Source organism: Rhodnius prolixus, unplaced genomic scaffold, assembly GCF_049639745.1.
Source record: "Rhodnius prolixus isolate KJV_2025 unplaced genomic scaffold, Rpr scaffold_11, whole genome shotgun sequence".
Classification (NCBI taxonomy): Eukaryota; Metazoa; Arthropoda; class Insecta; order Hemiptera; family Reduviidae; genus Rhodnius; species Rhodnius prolixus.
The window spans coordinates 11,637,752-11,661,958 of NW_027411625.1; the positions used below are offsets into that span (position 1 = coordinate 11,637,752).

Sequence of the window (24,207 nt, forward strand, 5' to 3'; positions counted from 1 at the left end):
TTGGGTCGATGAATTTGTCTATTCGTCGAGAAATTATGCTCGAGAACTCGAAAATAATTTGTTTGTAATTTTCTTTTCTAATCTATTTTGATTGAAATGTACATTACTGTAATATTTGCAATTCTGAATACCTAAACAGCTTTGAATCATCATGACTTAAATAATTTTCACTAGTCGCTTTAAACAAAAATAAGACAAATGCATTGCATTTGAACGACTTTTTTTATAGTTCTTACGAGTGTTAAAGTCAATAATTTAAGATGCTATGAATGATGTGTCTCCCAAAGTTGGTAGCAACATTGGTGTCTTGGAGAAGTCACACAACTAATGATTATACAAAATTTCTGTTTTTTTCATTCATCCTTGTGAGAGATTGAGTCAAAAGTGAATACAAAACAAAAATGAGTTATATTTTCTAGAAGTATTTCTACTTCGCAGAACCTCGCAGCTGCCTACAATCCCAGATGGTCGCAGGGTTTTTATTGACTAAATCTCGTAAAATTTTCCTCCCAGTTATGTCATTTCTTTTATTTCTAGAATTTAGCTATAAATTTTGTCCGTATACTTAAATGTAATTTCCAAAAAGTGGCATTAGCACTATATTAACCTTGCAACAATTTGAATAAAGCTGTATGTTTGTTTCAGTATGAAATGTAAATAATTTGGAAAACGTAATTATAAATAAAAATAATAGTAATTATTGATTATTTATTTCATCTTCCCTGAACCAGATTTATGTCTGCTCTAGAATCATCCACTTAAATATTTCCCAATTAGGACGTACTGCAGGTTAATTAATACATGTATGTAACTGTAACCCATTATTCGTTATCCTAGATTATTATTATTATAGTATCTGTTATCTTGAATATAGCATCATTCTAAAACTGCAAAGTAATACTTTGCTGTAAGGTTTGACCTTTCTTGTTAATCCAGTGCCCAGTAAGAGTCAATCAGGAATCTAAGAGATGTTCTTGTAAGGACAATCATTTCTATTTTATCATTTCCAGGTTTCTAAACAATATTCTAGACGGCCGACAACGAGCTCATCTGTAAAAATAAATGCTTCGGGTAAAAAGAATTTGAGAGAATTTGAATAACATTACTGCCTGGCGATTGACAATTGCACCTGGAAGCTAGCAAAAAATGCCCAGAGACTCGCCAACATTAGGTTCGAGACGAATAAATTCGGAGGATGCGCCTAATTTGTCCAACCTGTCTTGTCTCTTCATTTCCTTCATTAATTGGCTGCGGTGCCGTGAGGCCTAGGTCCTGTACCATTTCTTATTTCTAGTGTACTAAATTTCACGCCCTGAGCACTTTTAACTTAAATTGGAGAGAGGCCTTTACGAATTGAACCAGTGTACTTTCAACACGGACTTGGCCATAGTTTGAAGGCAATTCGGCACTTATTTAGTTATTTTCTACGAATATTGAATAGTGATGTTCGGGAAATGGATGCTTGGAGATGTGGCCACATTTCGCTCAAATAAAACCAACTTAAATTTTTGCAGTTTATTATACACCAGTGAAAATTACAATTATATTCTCAAATTTTTTTTCTTTAAATTCCCTTTCCATAAATTTTCCATTTACCAAATCTATAAGAACCAAATTTACAAAAAAATGGGTCCAAATTTACTTTTTGCCTTAATAAAGGCTTAACCGACACACAATAAAAAGGCAAAATTAACTCTTTATGGGGTTTTACGAGTTACAAGTATAATAATTAAATGTATCCATCATTCATTGCAAGATATTTTTGAAAATGTAAAACATTCTGATATTTTAAGAATATAACTGTTACGAAAATGCTAACTTGGTCTCACCATTTAAAGAGAGATAATCATAATTTAAGGGCCAATTATTTAGTCTCAAGAAAGCTAGGAGCATAAATTAAAATTAAGAACTGTTCAGTTGTATCCACTCCAGAAGATAATGTAATTCACTCCTGGCATCATACTAAGCTTCATTTCTAGCCTGGATCCCGAAAGGATGGATATACCTCATAACATGCGAACACAACATAATAGCTGTGTAGTAATTACTAAAAATATCAAGGCCTCACACATTAATGAGAGCTTTCTACCTATCATGGCGTACTATATAATAAAAGGTTCAGTTAATCGCAATTTGTTCTCTCCACGCTGTCTGAAGCAAAACTTGTTTTAAGTATTGCAAAGAAATTTTTATTTCACCACTCAAACTATCGTATTTTACCAAACTGGCTAATTTTGCTTTGGCTTTAATTAGCCTTATCCATGGAAAAGCTAAACTAGGAAATGTACACCTCAATTTTTTACATAAATAAGGCTAAGCCCTGTAATAAACCCCTTACAAAAAAAGTAAGAAAATAATGGAAATTCGTGAAAATAAATTCAAATTAATACAAAAATTTGCTTAAGAATAAATTAAGAATGATAACTAAATAAAAAAACAAAAAAAAAACAAATCTAAAATTTCAATTTCATTTAATAAATGTATCAAATTTATTCTTATTATTAACAGAATTAATTGAATTAAATTAGATAGAAAGTGTAATATAATTTAATTCAACTGTATAGATCGTCGTCGCCATCGTCTTGAAAAGTGTTCTGGTTAGCAGGAGTCTGGCCCTGCGAACTGGACATGTTGCCCGTCGTTGGAAATCTACAACAGACAAGCTTGTATCACTCTTTGCAGCGCAGATTATCCAAAGATTCTCTGTGCCTATACAGTTGCTCCCAAATACAACTCCAATGATTACCCAAAGCTACATAATATTGTTAGCAGCCTCATGAATCGTTTGCTAACAACTGGAGGTGCAGGGAATTATTTTCTACTACTTCCACCCATCGTGAGCCAACATTTCCACGCCCTTCCCACACCATCAGCATCTTTGCATCAAAACATTATAAACCTCCGATGGTTTTAACATCTGCTTTGTTTTATAATTCTTTTATCAGATGATAAAAAAAAAAAAAAAAAAAACCTGGGGAAGAGATGGTAATCAAAAGTTACCGGGACTAAACAGGGTTGGATAACTTAACGAATGTTAGCAACTCTCTCAAAATAAATAATACCCTGGTAGTTTCACCACCAGAAAAACTAAACCCACAAATCTTTCTTATCATCGGACCTTATCTAATTTAATTTTCCTTCTCAGGACTGTCAGGAACAAAATTCGCATTGTATGTAATATTTTATAAAACTAATTTAACTTTCTTGAACAAAAAGTACTAGTTTTGCTTCGAAAAACTCATCAAGGAAATCCTGAAGGTTATTGTCATTGTTAAAAGCTCTGCCGCAGAGATCATTACTCAGGAAATAGCTTCTCATAAAGAATGTAGACACAGCGTTAATAGCCTAATTAAAACTGCCTTCTGTAAATAACCATCCAGTCAAAACACTTTTTGGCTGACACCAGAGCAAGAACATCCTCACTATATTCAGCACCCGACCTCTAGTTAAACTTATTCAAGGAAAGAATCAAAGGTGGAACCTCAGGAGTACTTTATATTCTATACTTTAAGCCCGGCAAAAAGGCAAAGTTTAACCATAATCACATAACTTATTGTGATTTACGGCACCAGCAGCAGCTACCTTTATATGTACAACAATTCGTCTGTCTATGCTGCAAAAACAAAAAAAATCGTGAAATAGAACAGCACCATTTTTTGAATCCATAAATGAGATAGCTAATAAGGGACTGTAGTTAAAATAATTAGTAAACCACACAAAGTATATTCGAGCATACAGATTTTTAAAAAACTCAAGATTTTTTGTCACACCCTAAAACTTTACCTGAAATTACTGCCGAATCCACGCGACTGTTGCAATGTCTGTGCGAACATTTCATATTTACGTATATCATTGTCAGTAACTGATCGCCTAGCATATCGCATCGCTTCTTCGAAATGGCCTCGCGTTATTTCTGGCACCGGATCTTCGTCATCATCCATCTACAATAATGACAATCATTATTTTAACTATCTAATTATACATAAATAGATGCAAGTTTGTATCTATATATTTATGTATGTATATATATTTATGTGTATATATATATATATATATACACACGAATCACAATGTGTCTACTTAAATTTACAAAATTGACAAAGAACACGACATTAATCCCTGGCCAATGCCATCAGGGGAGAGTTGCTGAGTTTGAAATCGCAATTTTAAAAGATAATTACTTTAAAAACTTATACAACAATAAGTCCATATTCAACACTAAAATCATAAAAGTAGGTAAGTACAAAATAAATAAATAAGTAAGTAAAAATAATAAGAAACATTTAATATATGTTTCCCAACAAAAAACTAATAGCAACATTTAAGCAAGAACACAATACGTACCGGTTGCGACCAAGTACGGATAGTAACAATTATATTCCAATCCCTTCCATTCTGATATATTTATTTTTTATAAATTCCTTCCCTTAGCTAATGTAGTTTGGGGTGTTTCGTGGTAATCTTAATACTTTCTTAACAAAGAAAGCAATTGTTTTATTTGTTTGTATGAATTTCCGCCCCCTTAATGCTCCATAACACATAAAGGCTCGACTGATATTAAACATCTCCATTTTAGCAGCAAAAGGGGCGTTATTGATGGCAATAAAACACTTCCAAATTGAATTTGTATCTGGAATCCTCAGATACAGAGATCAGTTGATAACCTCCTGACTAACCTGGCTTGCGAGCCAGATGAGGCACCTTTGAGGGCACAGTACATGCTTCACAAGTAAAGTGCATTATTTGATAAATTAAGGAATAAGTTTGATCCTTTACATGAAAGATATTGATCACTTAAATATGAAGTAGGAGGTTTCCATTTTTTTTGTGTATACTTCAGAACATCTTAAGCTCTTAACATTTGATTTTTCTTAAAAAAAATTACTCGGTAAACGACTTATTTCCCGATATTAAGAAAAACACTAGCTTTACTGCCTTGGCAATATTTTTAGTAGAAAGGGGATGAAAAAATACATAAAATAACCTGTCGCGTGCTCTACTTTCTCTTTGATAACAAGTTGAAAAATTGAAATATTAATAAATACCAGATTTTGAAATGGCCTAGCACCTTTAATTTTAAAGATATCGAATTGCGGTTTCCGGTTTCTTTCAAACTTTTTATTCTCTTTAAAACTGTGTATATGAAAATGGGGGTCAACTGCAAACCCTCACTTTTGATCGCGCGTCAGCCGCGTATGCGGGCAGAAATGTAAAATCAAGTCACATATTCTAAAACTAGAGGTGACGGGCAACAAATTTTTCCTCTGCCATTTTTTGCTCAGATCAACCGTTTAAGCATGAAATGCATTTGAGCCGTCTTAAAATGAACACCCTGTATATACAGGGGGCATAAATACAAGAATGGCTACACACTACAAGTCATATATGTTACGTACATCCATTGCTACAGCTTGATTAGATCTTTCTTTTTCCCTTCGGATTTCTGCCTCAATAGACTGCCTTATTGCCAATTTACAAGCTCGCTGACACACTTCAGTCAAATCGGCTCCAGAGTACCCATGAGTCATTTTTGCTATGTAGGCCAGATCTACGTCCTGCACAAACAAAAATTTGGTTTCAGTAAACATGATTTCTATTAAACACATCAGTTAACTATATATTACATAAATTGCTCTCATCATAGCCAAGGTTCAATATTATAAAAAGATAAAAAAAATAAATAAAACAATAGTTTGAGTCATAGGCAAATGATTCTTTGTCATAATAATCGTTTCGTGGCTAGGTACAAACTATTCGACAAATGCTTTTTAGTTTACTTTTTTTACTCCATAGGTTAGGCGAGTGGCATTGTTTTATTTGCTGAAGGGTCCAGTAAATAATCTGACTAAACGTTTTACAGACAAAAAAGTTTTATTAAAAACTAGCTTTATCTGGCCACACGTTGTGTGCCTTTCCAATTAAATTTCGTATCAAATCAAAGTTGATTTTTATTTCATTAAGTTTTAGACCTCATGTATTTTAAAATAGCACTTTAGAGGTGTGTTTAAGCCCACCCCTCCTCATAACATATACTTCCGAGTAAAGAGCCTAGAAAGTTTTTTAAAAGAATTTGGAGCAGTTTTTTGAAAGCAAAACTGAAAAATCAACAAAGGAAAAATGCAATTATGGTTAGTTTATTTTTTTTTTGCCAAACTTATTGTCCCATTCCACTGTGTATGGGAACTAATTGCCAAATTAGAACATTCTGCAGATATCGTTTTTGAGGTATGCTTGACTATTTGTTTTTACCTTTTTTTTTTTTTACCCGGGGTCCACAAAACATATATTTCCTGTTAAAAATTGATACTCTGCAAGATTGCGAAAGTTTCTCTATTACTTAATTTAATTGTATTTAAAAGCCAAAACGTGGAAAAGACACTAACTGGCGAGATTGGCGACTTCCTGAGGTTAGCCTTGAAGATAGCTTCTCTGGACTTTTCGTCTGGCAGTGGGATATAGATGAGCTGGTCTAGTCTGCCGGGTCTAAGGATGGCTGGATCTATGATGTCCGGTCTGTTGGTGGCACCAATGATAAACACGTTCTTCTTGGCACCCATGCCGTCCATTTCGGTCAGGATCTGGTTGATGACCCTGTCGGCCGCGCCACCTGCGTCCCCTACACTGCCACCTCGCGACTTGGCGATTGAGTCTAGTTCATCGAAGAAAAGCACACAGGGTGCCGCAGCTCGGGCCTGCAACAATACACATTTATTCACCCCACCTACACGAAGTAATAATATACTAGAATTAACAAAAATTGGCCTCAAATTCTCAAACTTGCTTTGCAATTTTTCACCAATAGTTCCTTATTAGCTACACATTTCATTTTAGTTCATGCTTCAATCACATATTAAAAAGACCACTTGTGATTTGAAAAACAGACAAGATGAATCAGAAAATTCGGGTAATTTGGCGTCATAACTTAATTAAATCTGGTGTGAAACTCATATTACTTCTCTTACGGCAGTACTTAATTTTCTATTAACTTACAATTTAGTCTAAAAAAACATTATGACAGTAATATATATATGTTTCACTTTAATGTACTATTTCTGAAGAAAAGTACTAAAATATTAAAAATGTATTTAGTGAATAGGCACTTAATACATTCCTGAAATGATACGTTCGAAAAAGACCAACCACCCCTCCCTCGATCAGAAGTGTCTTTATCGAACTTACACGGGAAAATGTTTCAAATAAATTTTCATATGAAAAAAATGTATACTAATTTTTAGAAAGCCATTTTTGAAAAAAAAGAAGAAAAAAATCAAGTAAAGAGGCACTTCTGGTGGGTTTATTTTATTAGGTCCCAAGGTAAACTTACCACTGGCACCCAGGCCTAGTATTAAGCGCACAGAACCTAGTATTAAGGAGTGCGATAATGAAATTAATTACCTTATCAAAGATGTCCCGAACATTGGCTTCAGACTCACCAAACCACATTGTCAACAACTCTGGTCCTTTAACTGATATGAAATTTGCTTGGCACTCGTTGGCTATCGCTTTGGCTAAGAGAGTCTTACCGCATCCTGGTGGTCCATAAAACAACACACCTCTAGATGGCTGCATTCCAAATTTCAAGAATTTCTCTGGATGTTCAACTGGATACTAGAAAATAAATAAAAGGGTTAGTTTACAGGTTATGCGTTGAACAGAGCGAATCAGCTGCTCAAAGATACTTCTGACGATAAAATCAGCACCGGAGGCAGGCTGAAATCCCATTACGTTCTGGTCTCAGAGCAACTCTATCACTAGCTATTTCCTCCCAACATACTACCTCCAGCATTGTATTTGTAGCGTAACTTATTTACATTCAAAATGTTTAACACACATAATTCACGTCTTAACACATTTTCAAGCCACTAGTAAAGTAAAGTAAAACTTTTTCAGGAGAACTTAAAGTCTAACTACCCAATTAGGAGTCGTGGACGGAGGCTACTAGCAAACGAACTTTACTCCATTTATTAACCAACCATTAAATAAAATCCAAGGTATAGACCGCAAACCGGACCCAGTACCACAATACATATTAGCTTTGCAGGCCTCGCCTCTAACCGCTCAGCTATCGTGGCGCCTTTCACACCACTATATGTTCACTGTTGCAATACGAAGCTGGCATAATAGAACCGATCTAAGTGGCAAATGTAGCTTTTTATTAGTTACTTTCTTGTACGCAAAGCAAAGTAAACCTACCTGGACAAGTTCTTGCAATTCCTTCTTTACATTATCCAATCCGCCGATATCCTCCCAAGTTATGTTGGGCACTTCGACAACTGTTTCCCTAAGCGCACTTGGACTACTCTTACCCATAGCATACTGAAATATTAAAAAACAAATTACTCTAAATATACCAAAATTCTCTTAAGATAGTGAAAAAGAATTTGATGTTTTAAGTAATTATGATTACCCTAAAATTATCCATAGATACAGCTAAGGAATTGAGTACTTCCGCGTCTATTTGGTCATCTTCCAGATCAATTAGGTCCATCTTCTCACGGATCTGTTGAAGCGCTGCTTCAGAACATAACGACGCTAAATCTGCTCCGACATGTCCGTGGGTTTCCGCAGCAATCTGTATCATAAAATGAGGAAGTCAGTTTGCCACTCTATTTCCTATTTATGATCTCTACTTAGCAATAATAAAATAATAATTCAATAATCTTGAATAAATATATATTTTAAATAATTATGTGTGTGTGAGTTGGTCACAGTGTAAATATACACAGTTGGAAGGAGCTGAGTTCTATCTACGAAACCTTTTGTACGTTTTTATTGTAAATAAAGAGTTCTATATTTTTTTTTATTTTTAATGTAATCATATGTAATAACATTAGCTAACTGCAAAGGGAAACAAATCTAATGAATTTTGAGAGCTAAAAGGGCTTGTTATTCTGAACGGAAGAACACCAAATGTATAATATACTTACGTTTATTCCCGGAGAAACTCAGTTTTACACTTGGATGTAATATCTATGAATCCTTTGAAGTTAGTTGAAGATATTTGTGTAAGAAATGTTTTTAGGTCTGACCAAGTAAATTACTCTTGGGTTAGTAAAAAAAGGTGAACCTGCAAATATGTCCTAGGAGGCCTTCATATGCTCAACAGCTATAGAACTAAATTAGAAGTCAACAAAAAAAGATGAGTGGAGGGCGGATTTACTTAAAGATTTAATTTGACTTTATCAAGCACTGCGGACATGAGCAAACTTTCAATATAATAAGATGTTCTGGGGTAAATAATAGTACCTTAAATAAAAAAAAATAAAAAAGTAGAGAAAAGTGTATTGCAATAATATAACAGGAAGTAATGCAACTGAAAAAGTACCACAGCCTTAAAAAACAATTAGCCTGACAATTTAAAAACAAACAACGCCTTATTAAATTAACTTTTAGGCTCCGAAGTGATAAAATATGCATCTTGTTTACAACGTCAAATAGTACTTACCAGTGTATATAGCTAGTGAAGCTATACTTGTTCTTATGCGAAATCACAAGTTTCCATGATAGCTCCAGAGTTGGTTTCCAAAATGTTTTAGAGGTGGTAAAAACTTTATCACGAAAGTCAGGTTTATTTACCGGAAACTATAAAGTCAAATCTAATCTACAAAGTTCTCGGGCATTTTTATTAACGAAAAAAGATTAGTTTGCCATTAATATACAATTAAAACGGTTAATAAGATATAGTGCCGCGGAACGGGTTCGGCAGAAGACAATTTGCGAAAATAATCTAATGTTGAGATTATTCTTACTTTAAGAGATCTAGGGTACAATGCAACATAACTCTTGATTGGCTTTACATGTATTCCTTACTGGACATTTTACAGCCAAATAATTAAGACACAATTTTACACAAAAATTACCCAGCAATCTAGAATTAGTTTCATCCGATGAGATTATTCTTACTTTAAGAGATCTAGGGTACAATGCAACATAACTCTTGATTGGCTTTACATGTATTCCTTACTGGACATTTCACAGCCAAATAATTAAGACACAATTTTACACAAAAATTACCCAGCAATCTAGAATTAGTTTCATCCAACTAACACTTATTTCCGGGCTATATCTAACGTTTTTTGCGAGACAAAATTTAATAACTTCATGGACAGCGAAACTAGAAAGGAAGGTTTTTTTGTTTAGAAAGTTAAGGAATGGAAGCTTAATGGAAAGATGCTTAACATAATCCAATTCAACGCCTATAGTTAAAACCGTTAATAAAGAAATAGATTTTTAATTTTAAAAAAGGCATTGCTTTAAAATCACTATTTGTTCAATATGACCAAAGTTTTTCTTTAACAACTTTAATCAGCATTTGCAACAGTACTTTAGTTAACCAAAAAATCTATAAGGATCTATCCAATTTACCTGTTCTAAATCCACATCATCGTTCAGTTTCATATTTTTAGTGTGAATGCGTAGAACTTCTAGACGCCCTGTAGTATCAGGTATGCCGATGTCGATTTCCCGGTCGAATCTACCAAAACGTCTTAAAGCAGCATCAATACTGTTTGGTCGATTGGTGGCCGCCATGACAATAATATGGGAATTCTGTTTCAATCCGTCCATCAGTGTCAACAGCTGTGATACGATACGTCTCTCCACTTCGCCATGAGTCTGCAATTCGGGGTGTTAAAAAAAAAGAAGAAAAACAAGCAATAAGTTTCTTAAAAACATGAAAACAATCCGCACTAACACCAATAAATCTGGTAAGAAAAATCAATATTCCAAAGGTTCACCAACATAAAGTAACATTTGTTCGGACGGAATTACAACATCCTAAATTTCTCGGAGCCCTCCTAAATTCAATGTTTTTTTGAAAAAAGTAACAAAGAGATTTCTAAACTTGGTGTCGTTGAATAGATAATCGCAGGATATAGCAAAAATCTATAACTACATAAAGTCACACTTCCCGTCAACTGATGTTCTCCACGCTTGAAATTTTGGGGAAAAAAATTATTGTTGCAAAATTCAACATTAAACAACATAGTTTTCTGCCATAAAGATTCAGACAACCTAGCATAATAGAATAGAATTTAATAGAAATAAGTTTTAAATAAAAGTGATAGACCAATATGTACCTAATGTTTACACTTTTCGAACAAGGTCGTAAGAAAAAACAAACTAAAAAACTGTAAAATCGACTCTGTAAAACGGCCACTTAGGCTTTTCGATTTTGATCAAAACCTTACTATAGGATCTCACCTGCCAAAATCAAATATACAATGTAAATTTTCTGCTTTACGTTTTTGGATTGTGCTGGACCAGAAACACCACCAATGTGTACAAAAACACGTAAATGTTAATAAAATAATGATCACAACCATTACAACACATACATGGCAGTAATTGATGGATAAAATTTAGTAAATGAGAACACTGAATGTAAAACAGTTTTTGTTGTCCATACCTTATCACGTTTTGGTGCAATCGCATCTAGTTCGTCAATAAATATGATTGCAGGTGCATTCTTTTCAGCCTCTTCAAATGCTTTACGCAGATTGCTTTCAGATTCACCAGCTAGTTTACTCATGATTTCAGGACCTAACATTCAAAAAGAGATAAACGTTTTACTTAAAACACGAATTTCTGGAGAACCAGGGCATGAAAAACGTTCAGATGATTTAGGGCGAATCCCCTCATCCATTAAGCTTTAATCTGTGAGCAGGTGGGTAACAGATCCAAAAATGGTTTGGAACCTTAGATCAAAATCGATGTCATATTCTTTGTTTAAATTGTGTCTGCAAACTATATAATAAGAGGCCGGGGAATTCTGAAAACCCAACTGCGCCACAATTTTTCCCAACCTAAGTACAACTGACAAATTTAAAATATTTTATGCTGTAAATTATAATATGTAATTATTGATTTGCAAACAAAATTAAATTAAACGTGGCACACATTACAGTACTTACATTATGTACTTACTTATTATTTAAAACCAATAACTCCATTCGCCAAAAACAGCTGAACTAAACAGTAATAGCTGAACTCATCAATTTTGATGAGCGATTGAAAATAAATTGTAAAGGTCCAAAATGGTTAGGAAACTCATGTCTAAATAGACGTCACATTCTTTGTTTAAATTGTAGCCATCCCGGGGACCAGAAATATTTACTTTTGATACTATTGCTGGTGATTAAACACTTGAATAAAAATTAATGTTTTTTAAAATCTTGTTAAGTCTAAAAATAAACTTGAAAGGTTTTTAAAAAAGGAGATAAAGCCTTACACGGAAATTATAGGGGAATCTCAATGTTTAGGTGCATAGTTAAAATTTTGACTTTAATTATAAACGATCAGCTGAGTAATTGGCCTGTCAATGCTGGTGTGTTCCCTGAGGAGCGGATGGGGCAGTTGCCACGGAATATTTACGCTAAATTCGGACATTAAAATTCACTTAAGACAGAAGTCAGAAGAGATGCACGGTTTTCATTGGATATATTGACCAAATATTGTCGATTAAATTCTTTAATTTTAAACAGTGTAGTCTCTTAAAAAACTGTTTCCGTAGATCAAATTAGAAAATGTTACTATGGAGAGGCAGAAATCAGGATGAAAACTGCTTGGTGTACCATTTACATTTTCAAATTAAGGCCTGTTTTCCATAGACCATCTTAAATAAGTAAGTAAAAAAAATCAATATAGTAAGAAGTACGCAACGCTTGCAAAATTAGGACTGAAGATCTTACCATTGATCAGGAAAAAGAAAGCTCCAGTTTCATTGGCTACTGCACGAGCGATTAGGGTCTTTCCAGTACCCGGTGGTCCATACAGCAATATTCCTCTTGGTGGTTTAACTCCGATTGCTTTGAAAAGACTAGGATGTCTCAATGGAAGTTCAACCATTTCCTTAATTTGTGCTAACTGCTTACGGCAACCACCAATATCATCGTAACCAACAGCATTTAATGCTTCCTCTTCTTCCTGCAAAATTTCGAATTCGTTATCTCAGACACAAAATAAATAAATATCTGTTCACAAGAAATTCAAGTAACGAACCAAAAAATTCTCTAAATAATTTATTTGCACAAATTCAAATATTACCCCGTTTTTTTTTGTTTTTTTTTTTGCACAGTCTCATCTTTATCTATGCACAGTTGCCACATCTTAGATTATATCTTTTGAAAAATAAGAAAATAGTTGATCCAAGACTTGGTATCGAAAAAAAATAAAAGGTTGTAACTATCAAAAATGTCTCGGAACAGGTGAATACTGGTTGTGACAAGGGTCTCAATCAGCTGCTTTGCACAAGAAATTCAGTGACTTATTCAAGTCTGATGGGATAAAGCGTCTTTCCATTTCGGAGGGTAGGAGAGACAAGCATTTTGGTACTAGGACAAAAAATTGTATTATTTTTCTCAGGAGATATGCAAACAAGGAACTTTGTGGAGGTGAATATGCACATTTCTATTGTTTTGACTAGGAAAGCCATGAATTGTTTACTCAAAAGTCCTCTTTTCCCGGTATTATCTTGTGCACTGGTAATCACCCATAAATCCGAATAACATATACATCTAAAGACATTACCACTGCCCCAGCACAAAATCTCACTTCTAGGGACGCGCGAGTATTTTTTCCAGGACAAATCGTCTCCTCATACCCCACTATCGCAGTGGTTTAATCTTTCTTACATAATCTCACCCACAGCAAGTGAGGCACACACACTTAGTACTTGAATCTCATTTAAGTACAACTGGTTCTCTCAAATTAATAAAAAATTTCACTTATAAAGTTAAGTGGCACTTTATAGGAAAATGATCCTATTCGGTTTCAAAAAAAAGTCCAGTTACAGCATATTACTAAAACAAGAGTACCTCGGTTTTATATATCTTCCTAAGTGCACCCTTTCTACAATAAGATGTATCCAACCTAATCCTCTGTTTTGAACTTTACTTTTAATGTTGTGAAATGTTTTTCGCAGTAAAGGTTTTCTGGTTCTTATAAAGCGAAATTATTTCAGACAAATAATACTTACACTTTCTCAAGATTGTCTTAAAATTAGATTTAATTGCAATGTTCCCGAATTATAAACCTTTTCGTGATCATTGTATACTACATACCAACCTTTCCCTTGATCAACTAGTTAATTTGTTTAGCATTAATTCTGAGAATTAAATTCAACTTCATTAATATAAGCTTAAAAATAGGGTTTTTATTAGAAATGAGTAAGCTGCGAAGAGAAAATAGAAAAAGTTATAAACAGCAGATACAATTATACTCGAATATGTATGCCTAGCCTAATTACAAAACTATAAACTGCAAAAAAATAATAAAAATATAATAAAATGATAACTATTACAACTCTGCGACGTACCGTACGTTCTATTATTGCCACATTTTTCTACACTTTTTTTCTTCTCTCTCTCTCTCTCTTTCTTCTTTATCTTTCTTTCTTTCTTTCTCTCTCATTTCGTTATTGAGGAATATTTGACGGACCTTCAGGACTGTGACTGGACTACACTTTATCAAACGTTAGATATAGATAAAAAAGTGCAACTTCTCAATAAATTTATTTTAGAAGCAATGAATAAGCATGCTCCCAGACGTTCTGCTAATATTAAGCGACCACCAGCACCTTGGTTGACAGATGACATTAGATGTTTAATGCGTGACCGTGATAAATTACGTAGAGCTTTTATAAGAACGCACAACGAGGTTCTCTATATGAAATACAAAATAAAAAGAAATCAAGTGCAAAATATAATTAAAAAAGCTAAACGTACTTATTACTCAAACACATTTTCCAGCATAAATGATTCCAACTTAATTTGGAAAGAATTAAGAAAACTTGGACTAATTAAATCTCGTTCAGGACAGACAAACATACCTTTCAGTTGTGACGAAATTAATAAATACTTCGCCAGCTTTGTTAATAATCCTACTGACTTTAATACCTCGAGTTTACCTTATGCACCTATAACTTTGAGTTTTGAGCAGTTCTACTTTAAATACATAACTCTTGACGTACTTCTAGCTAATCTCTTTCATAGTAAAACTAAAGCCAAAGATATAGATGAAATTCCTATAGACTTTGTAAAAAAATCAATGCCTGTTATCATATCTCCGTTATTAGAAATTTATAACTTCTCCTTAACATATTCAGTATATCCATCAATATGGAAACAATCACTTATTCGTCCTCTTCCTAAAACTAAAGTTCCTTCCTCCTTACATGAATTACGTCCAATATCCTTACTTCCAGCAATTTCCAAGCCTTTGGAAAGGATTGTTTGTTGTCAAATAAAAGAATATTTAAGTGATAATAATTTATTAGATCCATACCAGTCTGGATATCAAAAAGGACACAGCACACAGAGTGTTTTGCTCAGAATAACAGATGACATTCGTTCTGCAATTGACAAAAGAATGATTACTGTTCTGGTATTTTTTGACTTTTCTAAGGCTTTCGAATCAGTTAACCATTTGTTACTTCTTCATAAATTAAAATTATTAAATTTTTCGGATTCTGTTCTCTCATGGTTTAGTTCATATCTTTGTGGCCGAAAGCAGTTAGTGACTGATAGTAATGAAGAAAGATCTCCTTGGGAGTCAGTTAATTCTGGTGTCCCGCAGGGTTCTGTTTTGGGACCTCTTTTATTTTGCTTGTATTTGAATGATCTGCCAAGAGTAATAAAGCATTGCAAACATGTGCTCTATGCTGATGATCTGCAAATATATTTACACTGTTTACCGTCAGAATTAGAAGCTGGCATTGAGAAAGTTAAGCTTGATGTGAATTCCATCCTTAGCTGGACACAGTCAAATTTTATTGCATTTAACATAACAAAATCAAAAGCAATGATAATTGGCAGTAGAAAATATATAAATACAATCAATTTGGACCTAATTTCTAAAATTACTGTTAATAACATAAATATACCTTATGTTACGACTGCAAAATGTTTAGGTGTGACGATTTCAAACACGTTATCTTGGAATAGTCATGTTAGTAATATTTGTAATAGTATTCATAAATCTCTATACCAGCTAAAACTCCATAAAAATATGTTGCCTATACCTCTCCGTCAACAGCTAGTTAGTACTCTCATGTTTCCTCATTTTGATTACTGTTGCCTGGTATATGCTGATCTTACCTCGGAACTTAACACCAAACTCCAGAGATCACTTAACTCTTGTATCCGTTTTATACTAAATATTAGGAAAGACGAACATATTACACCACATTACTTTACTTTAAACTGGCTTACTGTTGACTACCGTAGAAAATACTTTATGGGTAATTTCATATACCAATTGTTTAGAACACAGACTCCAAAATACTTATATGACATGTTTACACAAAAAGCTGCACTAGACTTAAGAACTACAAGGACTGTCGATTCCAGACTTTACATACAACCCCATAGGACTGTAACGTATCAAAACTCTTTTACTGTTGCTGCCAGTAGACTTTGGAACGACTTACCTACTGACTTGACCAACAAGAAATTACTGCCTAGTTTTAAGTTTTTCTATTACAATCATTTGTTTGAATTGTACAAAAGAGATTTTTAAGTTTGTATATAGAAGATATTTTTCTTTTTTTTTTTGTTTTTGTTTTACATTATTATATTAATAATTATTATTACTATTATTATTATTATTTTATTAATTCATTATAATTAGTAATTTTTATATATGTACATATTTTATATAAAATTATGGATGTAAATAGTTGTCAAGAATTTATTTTAGTTTAATCTCTCAGATCAGAGAAAATATTTTTTTTAAATTGTAAATTTTATTGGTTGCTCTTAAGGGACATAAGTCCCAGAGCATAATAAATTTATCTTTCTTTCTTTCTCTCTCTTCTGTATTATCTGTATTCACTATTTAGTAGCAAAGAACAGTTACACTTGAGGACCACTCGACAAGTAGATACAAAGTTGTACACGCCCACACCTAGGACTGCAACCTATCAAAATTCTTTTTATTTAAAAGCTTGCAGGTTATGGAACTCACTTCCGATTGGTTTGCGTGCAAAGTCTGTCAATACGTTTAAACCTCATTTATACGAACATCTTATCAAAAGTTATCTAAATCAGTGATTTATTATTAAAGTTATTATTATCATTACTATTATTACTTCTTTGTTCTAATTATTATCTTTATTTTGTCATTTTTTCCTCTACTTATTATCACTATCACTATTACTATTATTATTGATATTATTGTTATTAATGTTACTATTACCATTATATAATTATTATATTGTAAGCAGTAGACCTATTCTTTTCTTTTAAGTTAACATTTTCATTTAGGTATTGATTTGTGTATATATTTAAAACGGAAATGGAATTTTAGTTTTATTTTTTATCTTTTTGTTTTACTCTGTATATATTGTAAATATTAATTTGGCAGCAACTCAGAAGAGAAATTTTAGTTTATTAAATTTATGTTTATACTTTTTGTTGTCCTTAAGGGACTAATGTCCCAGGACATTAATAAACGTATTTCTTTCTTTCTTTCTTTCTATTATTATGTCCCAGGGCATAATAAACGTATCTTTCTTTCTTTCTTTCTATTATTATGTCCCAGGGCATAATAAACGTATCTTTCTTTCTTTCTCTCTCTCTATATATATAGAGCATATATATATATATATATATGCTGTATATATATAGTTTTATTTCAATGCCTCTTAAGTAATTGATGTTTATATAACACGGATTTTATATATAACTGGGATAAAATCTATCACACCCCACAGACAAATAATAAAAATAAAATAAATACAATAATAACATCCCATTTAAGGAGAGAGGTAATACGTGACTTCCGGCCTGAAGAACCTATAATTAAACTTTTAGCCTGGAGACAGACTTACGCTTTCCTTTAACTCCAATATTGCACCTCGTGTTTTTACATACCTCACGTTTAATAGGATTTCCATCGCAGTGTATTATAGTATCAGGGGCTACAATGCAGTACGGCACTGGATCTGTTTCCACAACTTTGAATTCCACAGCACGCATACCGCCACGCACGATAAAGGCATCATCTTTGTGCATTGGGCGATACGCTTCCAGGAAGTACGGCTTCAGGAACACTTCAAAAAGGTTACTGTTTCCAATTGCACATAGGGAAAAACAAAATGAAATCAAGTTAAAATGTAACATAGTTAAAGTGATCTAGTTTTATGACTTTATTTTTATGTTTTTAAAACAATTATCTATGTGATTTTATCAGAAAACAAGTTTTTAAATGTATAAGTCAAAGATATTAAAACTGAACGGTAGGACAGTTGTATAAGGGTTGGACAAAACATTTAAGAAATTGTTTGAAAAGAGTAGACTAGAGTCTACCGAAACATTTTACGACTTTTAAATTCGAAACATTTTACGATTTTTAAATTATCTTACCCAGATAATCCATCCACAGTATCATCAATTGGCAATACGTGTATTCTTTTCCCGTATTTCACGTCTGGGCAAGCCTGTATTGATACAATATCGGATAGCCTTACCCTTAGGTTGTTTCTAACAACACGATTCATTCTGATTTTTTCATCAGGGCAGGTCTCATCCGACAGTACTATACAAACTGTCTCCTTGCGCCGCTTACCTTTCAACTGGACTGTATCGCCTCGGAATAATTGCAGCTCGTCCATTTTAGCCTGCAAAAAAAACAAATAGTTGCATTATCAAACTGTACTGTAGTTGTCACTCAGCACTCTACATAGGCCTAGCTAGTAACCTACTAGTTGTATTACAGGGTTCTTGCTGCTAAATTTCTTCCTAAAGTATACAATATATACACTAAACTATGGTTAGGCCCAGTGCTGGATAACATTGCTGATTTTATCGAAGAGACGGAAACATAGTCGAAGTCAAATTCTCAACACCAAACTGATTAATCAATCTCTAACAATAGATGAAAGTCCGAAACTGGTTAGAGACAACAAAAACATGAGTGCTAAGTCGGATTAAATGAACTAAAATTAACTAAATATATATAATATACATATATATTAGCTGCCCATATATACACGGCTAATGTAAGAATACTAGGCATCTTAACTATAAAATATTAGTGCACGCAATAAAAAATAAAACTCTTCTAAAGGATCTGGTTTAGTTCTCTGAAATTCCCTCATTAATATGAGGCCCATTATGTACGTAGCTTACAAATTCGTTCACACACTTATTCTTTACGATTACGCAGTTGTTATTCATGTGTAAAATTCCAAACATGTACCTGGGTTAGTAGCCCATATTTAGTAGGCTTTTATCTTTCACATTAAATTCTTTTTCTATCATTTACAGTATATCCCGATTTTCGCATATATACTACTTCGTTATAACTCACAACAAGGACGGTAAATTCTTAGGAACCAATAAGAAAATCGAGATTTTCCCTTTGTTTATCTTAGAGGAGGATGCGGTGAGAAATAAACTCCCAGGGACACAGAATTGACTTTAGCTCAACTTTCGCTCCAGTAGTTAAAATAAACTTACCCGTTTGCTAGCGGCTTAGTCTGCTTGCTTCAAAATGAAAATGAGACAACTGGATGTAGCCACTGCTTATCTCAATGGTGTTTTTGAAAAAAACATTTTTATGGAGCTACCTAAGCAACTATAAAAATTTCTAGAATTTATCGTATCAATTATTCAACAATAGAAATGTTTGTTTAATGAAGAAGGGATTATATGGCTTGAGACAATCTGGAAGTACCAAAAATTGGACTCGGTTCTGAAGGAGTACCTACAGATCCTTATGTTTATGAAATAGAAAACGTGGATGATCTGACATAAATCGCTGTATAAGTAGACGACGTAATAATTGCCTCAAGAAATGACATTATACTCAAGACTGAAAACTTATTAAACCAAGTTTTTGAAGTTAAAGCTATTGGTGAAATAGGGAGGTTCAGTCGTGCACTGCTCTCTTTCTCAGCCAAGAGAAGGCTGTGTACGATTGAACAAGCATATTGCCATGGAATTGAATTTTCCATGCAAGTAGATGAAGTCCATTTGAGAGGATATATTATAGAAGTCCTTAATCGTTTTAGAAAGGAGGATTGCAGGCCTGTTAAGATTCGGATGTGTTGTTAAACCGAAAAAAATCTAAAGGAGGAGGAACAACAAAAGTTCCCCTATCGTAAATTGATAGGACGCTTAATTTGCCTGCAGTTACTTACAAGATCCGACATCAATTTTGCTGCCAGCTGTTGGAGACAAATCAATAAGTAATATGAGGCCCATGATGTACGTAGCTTACAAATTCGTTCACACACTTATTCTTTACGATTACAGCAGTTGTTATTCATGTGTAAAATTCCAAACATGTACCTGGGTTAGTTGCCCATATTCAGTAAGCTTTTAACTTTCACGTTAAATTCTTTTTCTATCCTTTACTGTATATCCCGATTTTCGCATATATACTATTTCGTTATAACGCACAACAAGGACGGTTATAATAGATCTCATTGGAATGCGGCTAAATGGACCAACACGATTTGAAAGGAACCTTGAACTTGGGACTGAAATACCACGGAGGTTTTACACCCGTAAGAGCTTTTGAAGGTACCGATTGGGGAAACTGTGCTATTGATAGACGATTGAATACTTCCACAATAAACAAATTTCTTGTAACTCTAGAAAGCAAAAGACTTTTTGTGCTATCTTCCACCTGAGTACATGGGTCTTACAGATGTAGCAAGGAAGTATCTACATCTATGTAACTTCTTGACAGAACTCGAACATCTTGAATTGGCGGTTTCCACAGAATTCAGGCTTACATGGGTGCCATCAAGCTTGCTGAGAATTCCAAGTTTCATGGTCACTCACTTAATTCGTGCAGGAAGAGGAATTCATTGTGATCGAAGGAATTTTAAATGTTCAACATGTGCTAACTAAAGAAATGATTGCCGACACTCTTACTAAAGCTCTTTCTGGACTGAAGTATCTGAAGTGACCGGAACTTCTCGAACTTGACTCATCTTAGATGGAAATCAGGATCTCGAACATGCCTGGGTGGAAAGTTGGCAAATAGCCTTTGTCAGAATAAAAACTTTGTTTACATGCTTGCAAGCCATTATATCTTTGCATTTTATAACTTATTTATCAACCAAATCCAACATACTTATTTACTTAAATTTAGCAAAATGGTGAATATCTGGCCCGGGATGATCGAAATGTTGAAATAAATTTTACTGTTGAGACAATACAAATAATTCCAGGGTTGTAATTTTTTCAGACATGCTCGACTAGTTATAATGTACTGCATAGTAAATTCATGAGTGCGAGACTGTTACATGAAGTGTTGACATCGAAAACTTCAGCTCAGAGGCGATAATGTTCATTATCAGCCTAAGATTACTAGATACTATCCAAACAAAATATAATGTTCATACTTCCTGCAAAAATTCCTTTTAGATCTAGTGTTCACGCAAATTTCATTTTATAAAAACCTCTTTTACTCAGACATCCCGAACGGATATTCCCAGTAAAAATTCCATTTCAAAAATTTGACATTTTCCCTACCTTACCGGAAGTGGAAGTCAAAATCATATATGTGTATGTGTGGGTGTGTACTTATGCATGTATATACATTTATATTTAAGGCGCGTCAACGACTGAGGTTGCTGGTACCCGAAGCTTTTTTCCAGTGCACTGCCGGCCTCCAGACTGTGTTCTCTCGTTTGAGACAACACTGTACATCACTGGGCAGTGTAAGATGCTTCCAAGAAGAGAAAATCTAAGGGCCAAAGTTAAATTCGAACTAGAGATCTCCGCGTAGGAATCCAGCATTCGCTAACCACTCAGCTAACCTCTTCCCTAGTAAAATAATGGTTTCATAATATACTAAAAAGAACCCTCACATACTTAACTGAATTTAAAAAATGGAAGAAAACTAGTTTAAAGGAAATTGCTGGGACAGTTATTGCTGAATCACACTTGTTTTCAATTAGCGCTTGTTACAAAACCATGCCACTATTTACTTACTTGTGACAATGTGACCACAGAATTATCATCGCTGACAGCATCCTCTACAATTAATCTGTTTGGACGATCCTTCTTCCTCAGAATTGCAGTCGACAGATCTTCGGAACTAAGAGTTACAAAACGTATTTAATCTTCATAATTATTTCACCAATTAACTTTTTTATATATAAAAATATAATTATCAATAAAGTTCTAAAAATATTATCAACTCTGAATTTCAAACTATTGCATCATAGTTTGCTTCGCAAGCATTAAACGAGATGGAGACCACAATGGAACATCAATAGCAATTTATTTAGTCATGCTGATTCAATAAATTTCTAATTGAAAAATGGTCTATATCAATACTTTTAAGATTTAAATAGATGTTTAAAATAAAAAAAAGATAATTTTAACCTTGCCAAATCTTTCAAGTGAGGTCATTGTATACCATTCATCACGCGTATAAAATGAAAATATATAACAAAATAGCGTGTACTTTAATCGGTGTTTTTAAAATTTATTTCTATTAGCTGATAAAAAAAAAAAATAGAAGCAATTTTAATACAATGACTGCCTTTAAATTCAACTTAAATGCAAATAAATGGAACTGCAATCTAGTAGAACAGCAATGTGTCTCTGGCAATCTTCTTTAAAAAAAAAACAAAAAAAAAACTAAAAGCGAGTACCAAATACATGACTTATGTTCTTCAAAAAATGTTTTGTTTCCTAATAATACAGTTCTAACAGTAACTTACAAATTAAAAATTTAAGTAATTAAAAAAAAACTTACGTTTTTGGATCAGACATCAGAACTCAAAATTTTACCACTGCTTGATAAAACTAAATTATTTTATTTAGAATTTTAAAAAAAATCTTTTTAACAGTTTGCAATAGCTTCTAAGTGAGAGAAAGAATACTTAACAAAAGTTAGGATGACTGAGGTGATTCTCCAGAAACGCTTAGCCACGTCTAACAACTTATGTAGTCTATTTTTAATATTTTCATTCTCGTGAAAGAAATATTATTTTGAGAAAGTTTCTAATAATATTTTAGAATTGGAATATATATTACACACTTCTTTAAATTGTAAAAAATAAAATATTAAAAAATACTAAGCTCCTCCCCTACCAAATTTATTTGAAATAAATCCACGTTCGACATTTTTTTGAGCAATTCGAGTAATTTTAAATTATGAATTATATAAATAGCGTTCATCTTGTTTCCTTTCAAGTTGAGTTTGATGTAAATTTTTGATTAGTTCAATTTTTTTTTTCAGAGGTAGATTGCGTAGATTGCTTAAGACGGGCGGTTCCACCAAAAAGGGGAAGGGACGCAGGCAATCCAAAATGCCCATTGTTCCCCGCCCACCCATTATCTCATGAGGGATACCGGGGTTTAAAAACAAATCCGGCTAAAAGTTGTCAGATGCTAATATAATAAACTAATAAAGTAGTAACAGGGCACTAGGGAGCATGACGACTCAATCGCCCAGTGCACTGAATAAACCTAGAAAGTTCGTTAAGATAACCCGATGCCACAATCTCCGGCAGGGAAACATTTACCCTACCGAAGACGAGGAATCTAGTTTTAGAATAAACTGGACACACCTCAACAAAGTGCCTCACAGTTTCATCGGACTCACCACAGCCAGCGCAAATTGGCGACTGGATAAGGCCGCATTTGAAAAGATGATACGCTAAATTCGCATGTCCACTCAACACCTGAACCAACTGGCGGATCCGGGACCTGCTAAAACCAACCATATCCGTTCTTGACAGGCCAAGGATTTCCTTGCCCTGGCGGCAGTCAGTTCGGGATCTCCACCGTTTCCGATGTTCTTTCAAAATCCACTGCTCCACCTCTGTTCTACAACGTCGATAGGATACAGGGATAATGGGCTGAGGAGTCATTGTTATTAACGCAGCTCCTTCCTTTGCCGTTTCATCAGCAAGTTCGTTACCCGGAATCCCAGAATGACCAGGGGACCAAGCAACCGAAACAGTATTCAGAGCTCCTAACAAATTGAGAGCAACGTGACAGGAATTAACCGAGATTTGATTCTTACTAGGAGAGGCCAGAGCTTTAATTGAAGCCTGGCTATCCGTGAAGAACCTAATATCAGTATCAGCGAATCCCTTCCAGCGGAGTAAAGTAGCTGCCATCACAATGGCAGTCAACTCCGCCTGAAAAACAGATGCATAATTACCAAGGTCAAGGCAGGTGCGTTCCCATCTGAGCCCAGAGGTAACAGATAGATTAAAAAATAAAAATGAATCTT

The 24,207-nt window shown here is 33.8% G+C and overlaps 1 protein-coding gene across 1 annotated transcript; it reads right to left on the reverse strand.

Annotated features, from left to right (window-relative positions):
* Positions 1-2,454: 2,454 nt before the first annotated feature.
* On the reverse strand, positions 2,455-22,884 carry TER94 (Transitional endoplasmic reticulum ATPase TER94). The gene is made up of 14 exons (XM_074138115.1): positions 22,720-22,884; positions 21,948-22,053; positions 18,363-18,616; positions 17,871-18,063; positions 12,690-12,924; positions 11,408-11,541; positions 10,366-10,614; positions 8,408-8,572; positions 8,194-8,316; positions 7,396-7,608; positions 6,384-6,692; positions 5,397-5,555; positions 3,784-3,941; positions 2,455-2,649 (listed from the first exon to the last, which is right to left on the reverse strand). The coding sequence occupies exons 1-14, from the start codon at positions 22,734-22,736 to the stop codon at positions 2,553-2,555; spliced, it is 2,412 nt and encodes an 803-aa protein (XP_073994216.1). The 5' UTR covers positions 22,737-22,884; the 3' UTR covers positions 2,455-2,552.
* Positions 22,885-24,207: the final 1,323 nt, after the last annotated feature.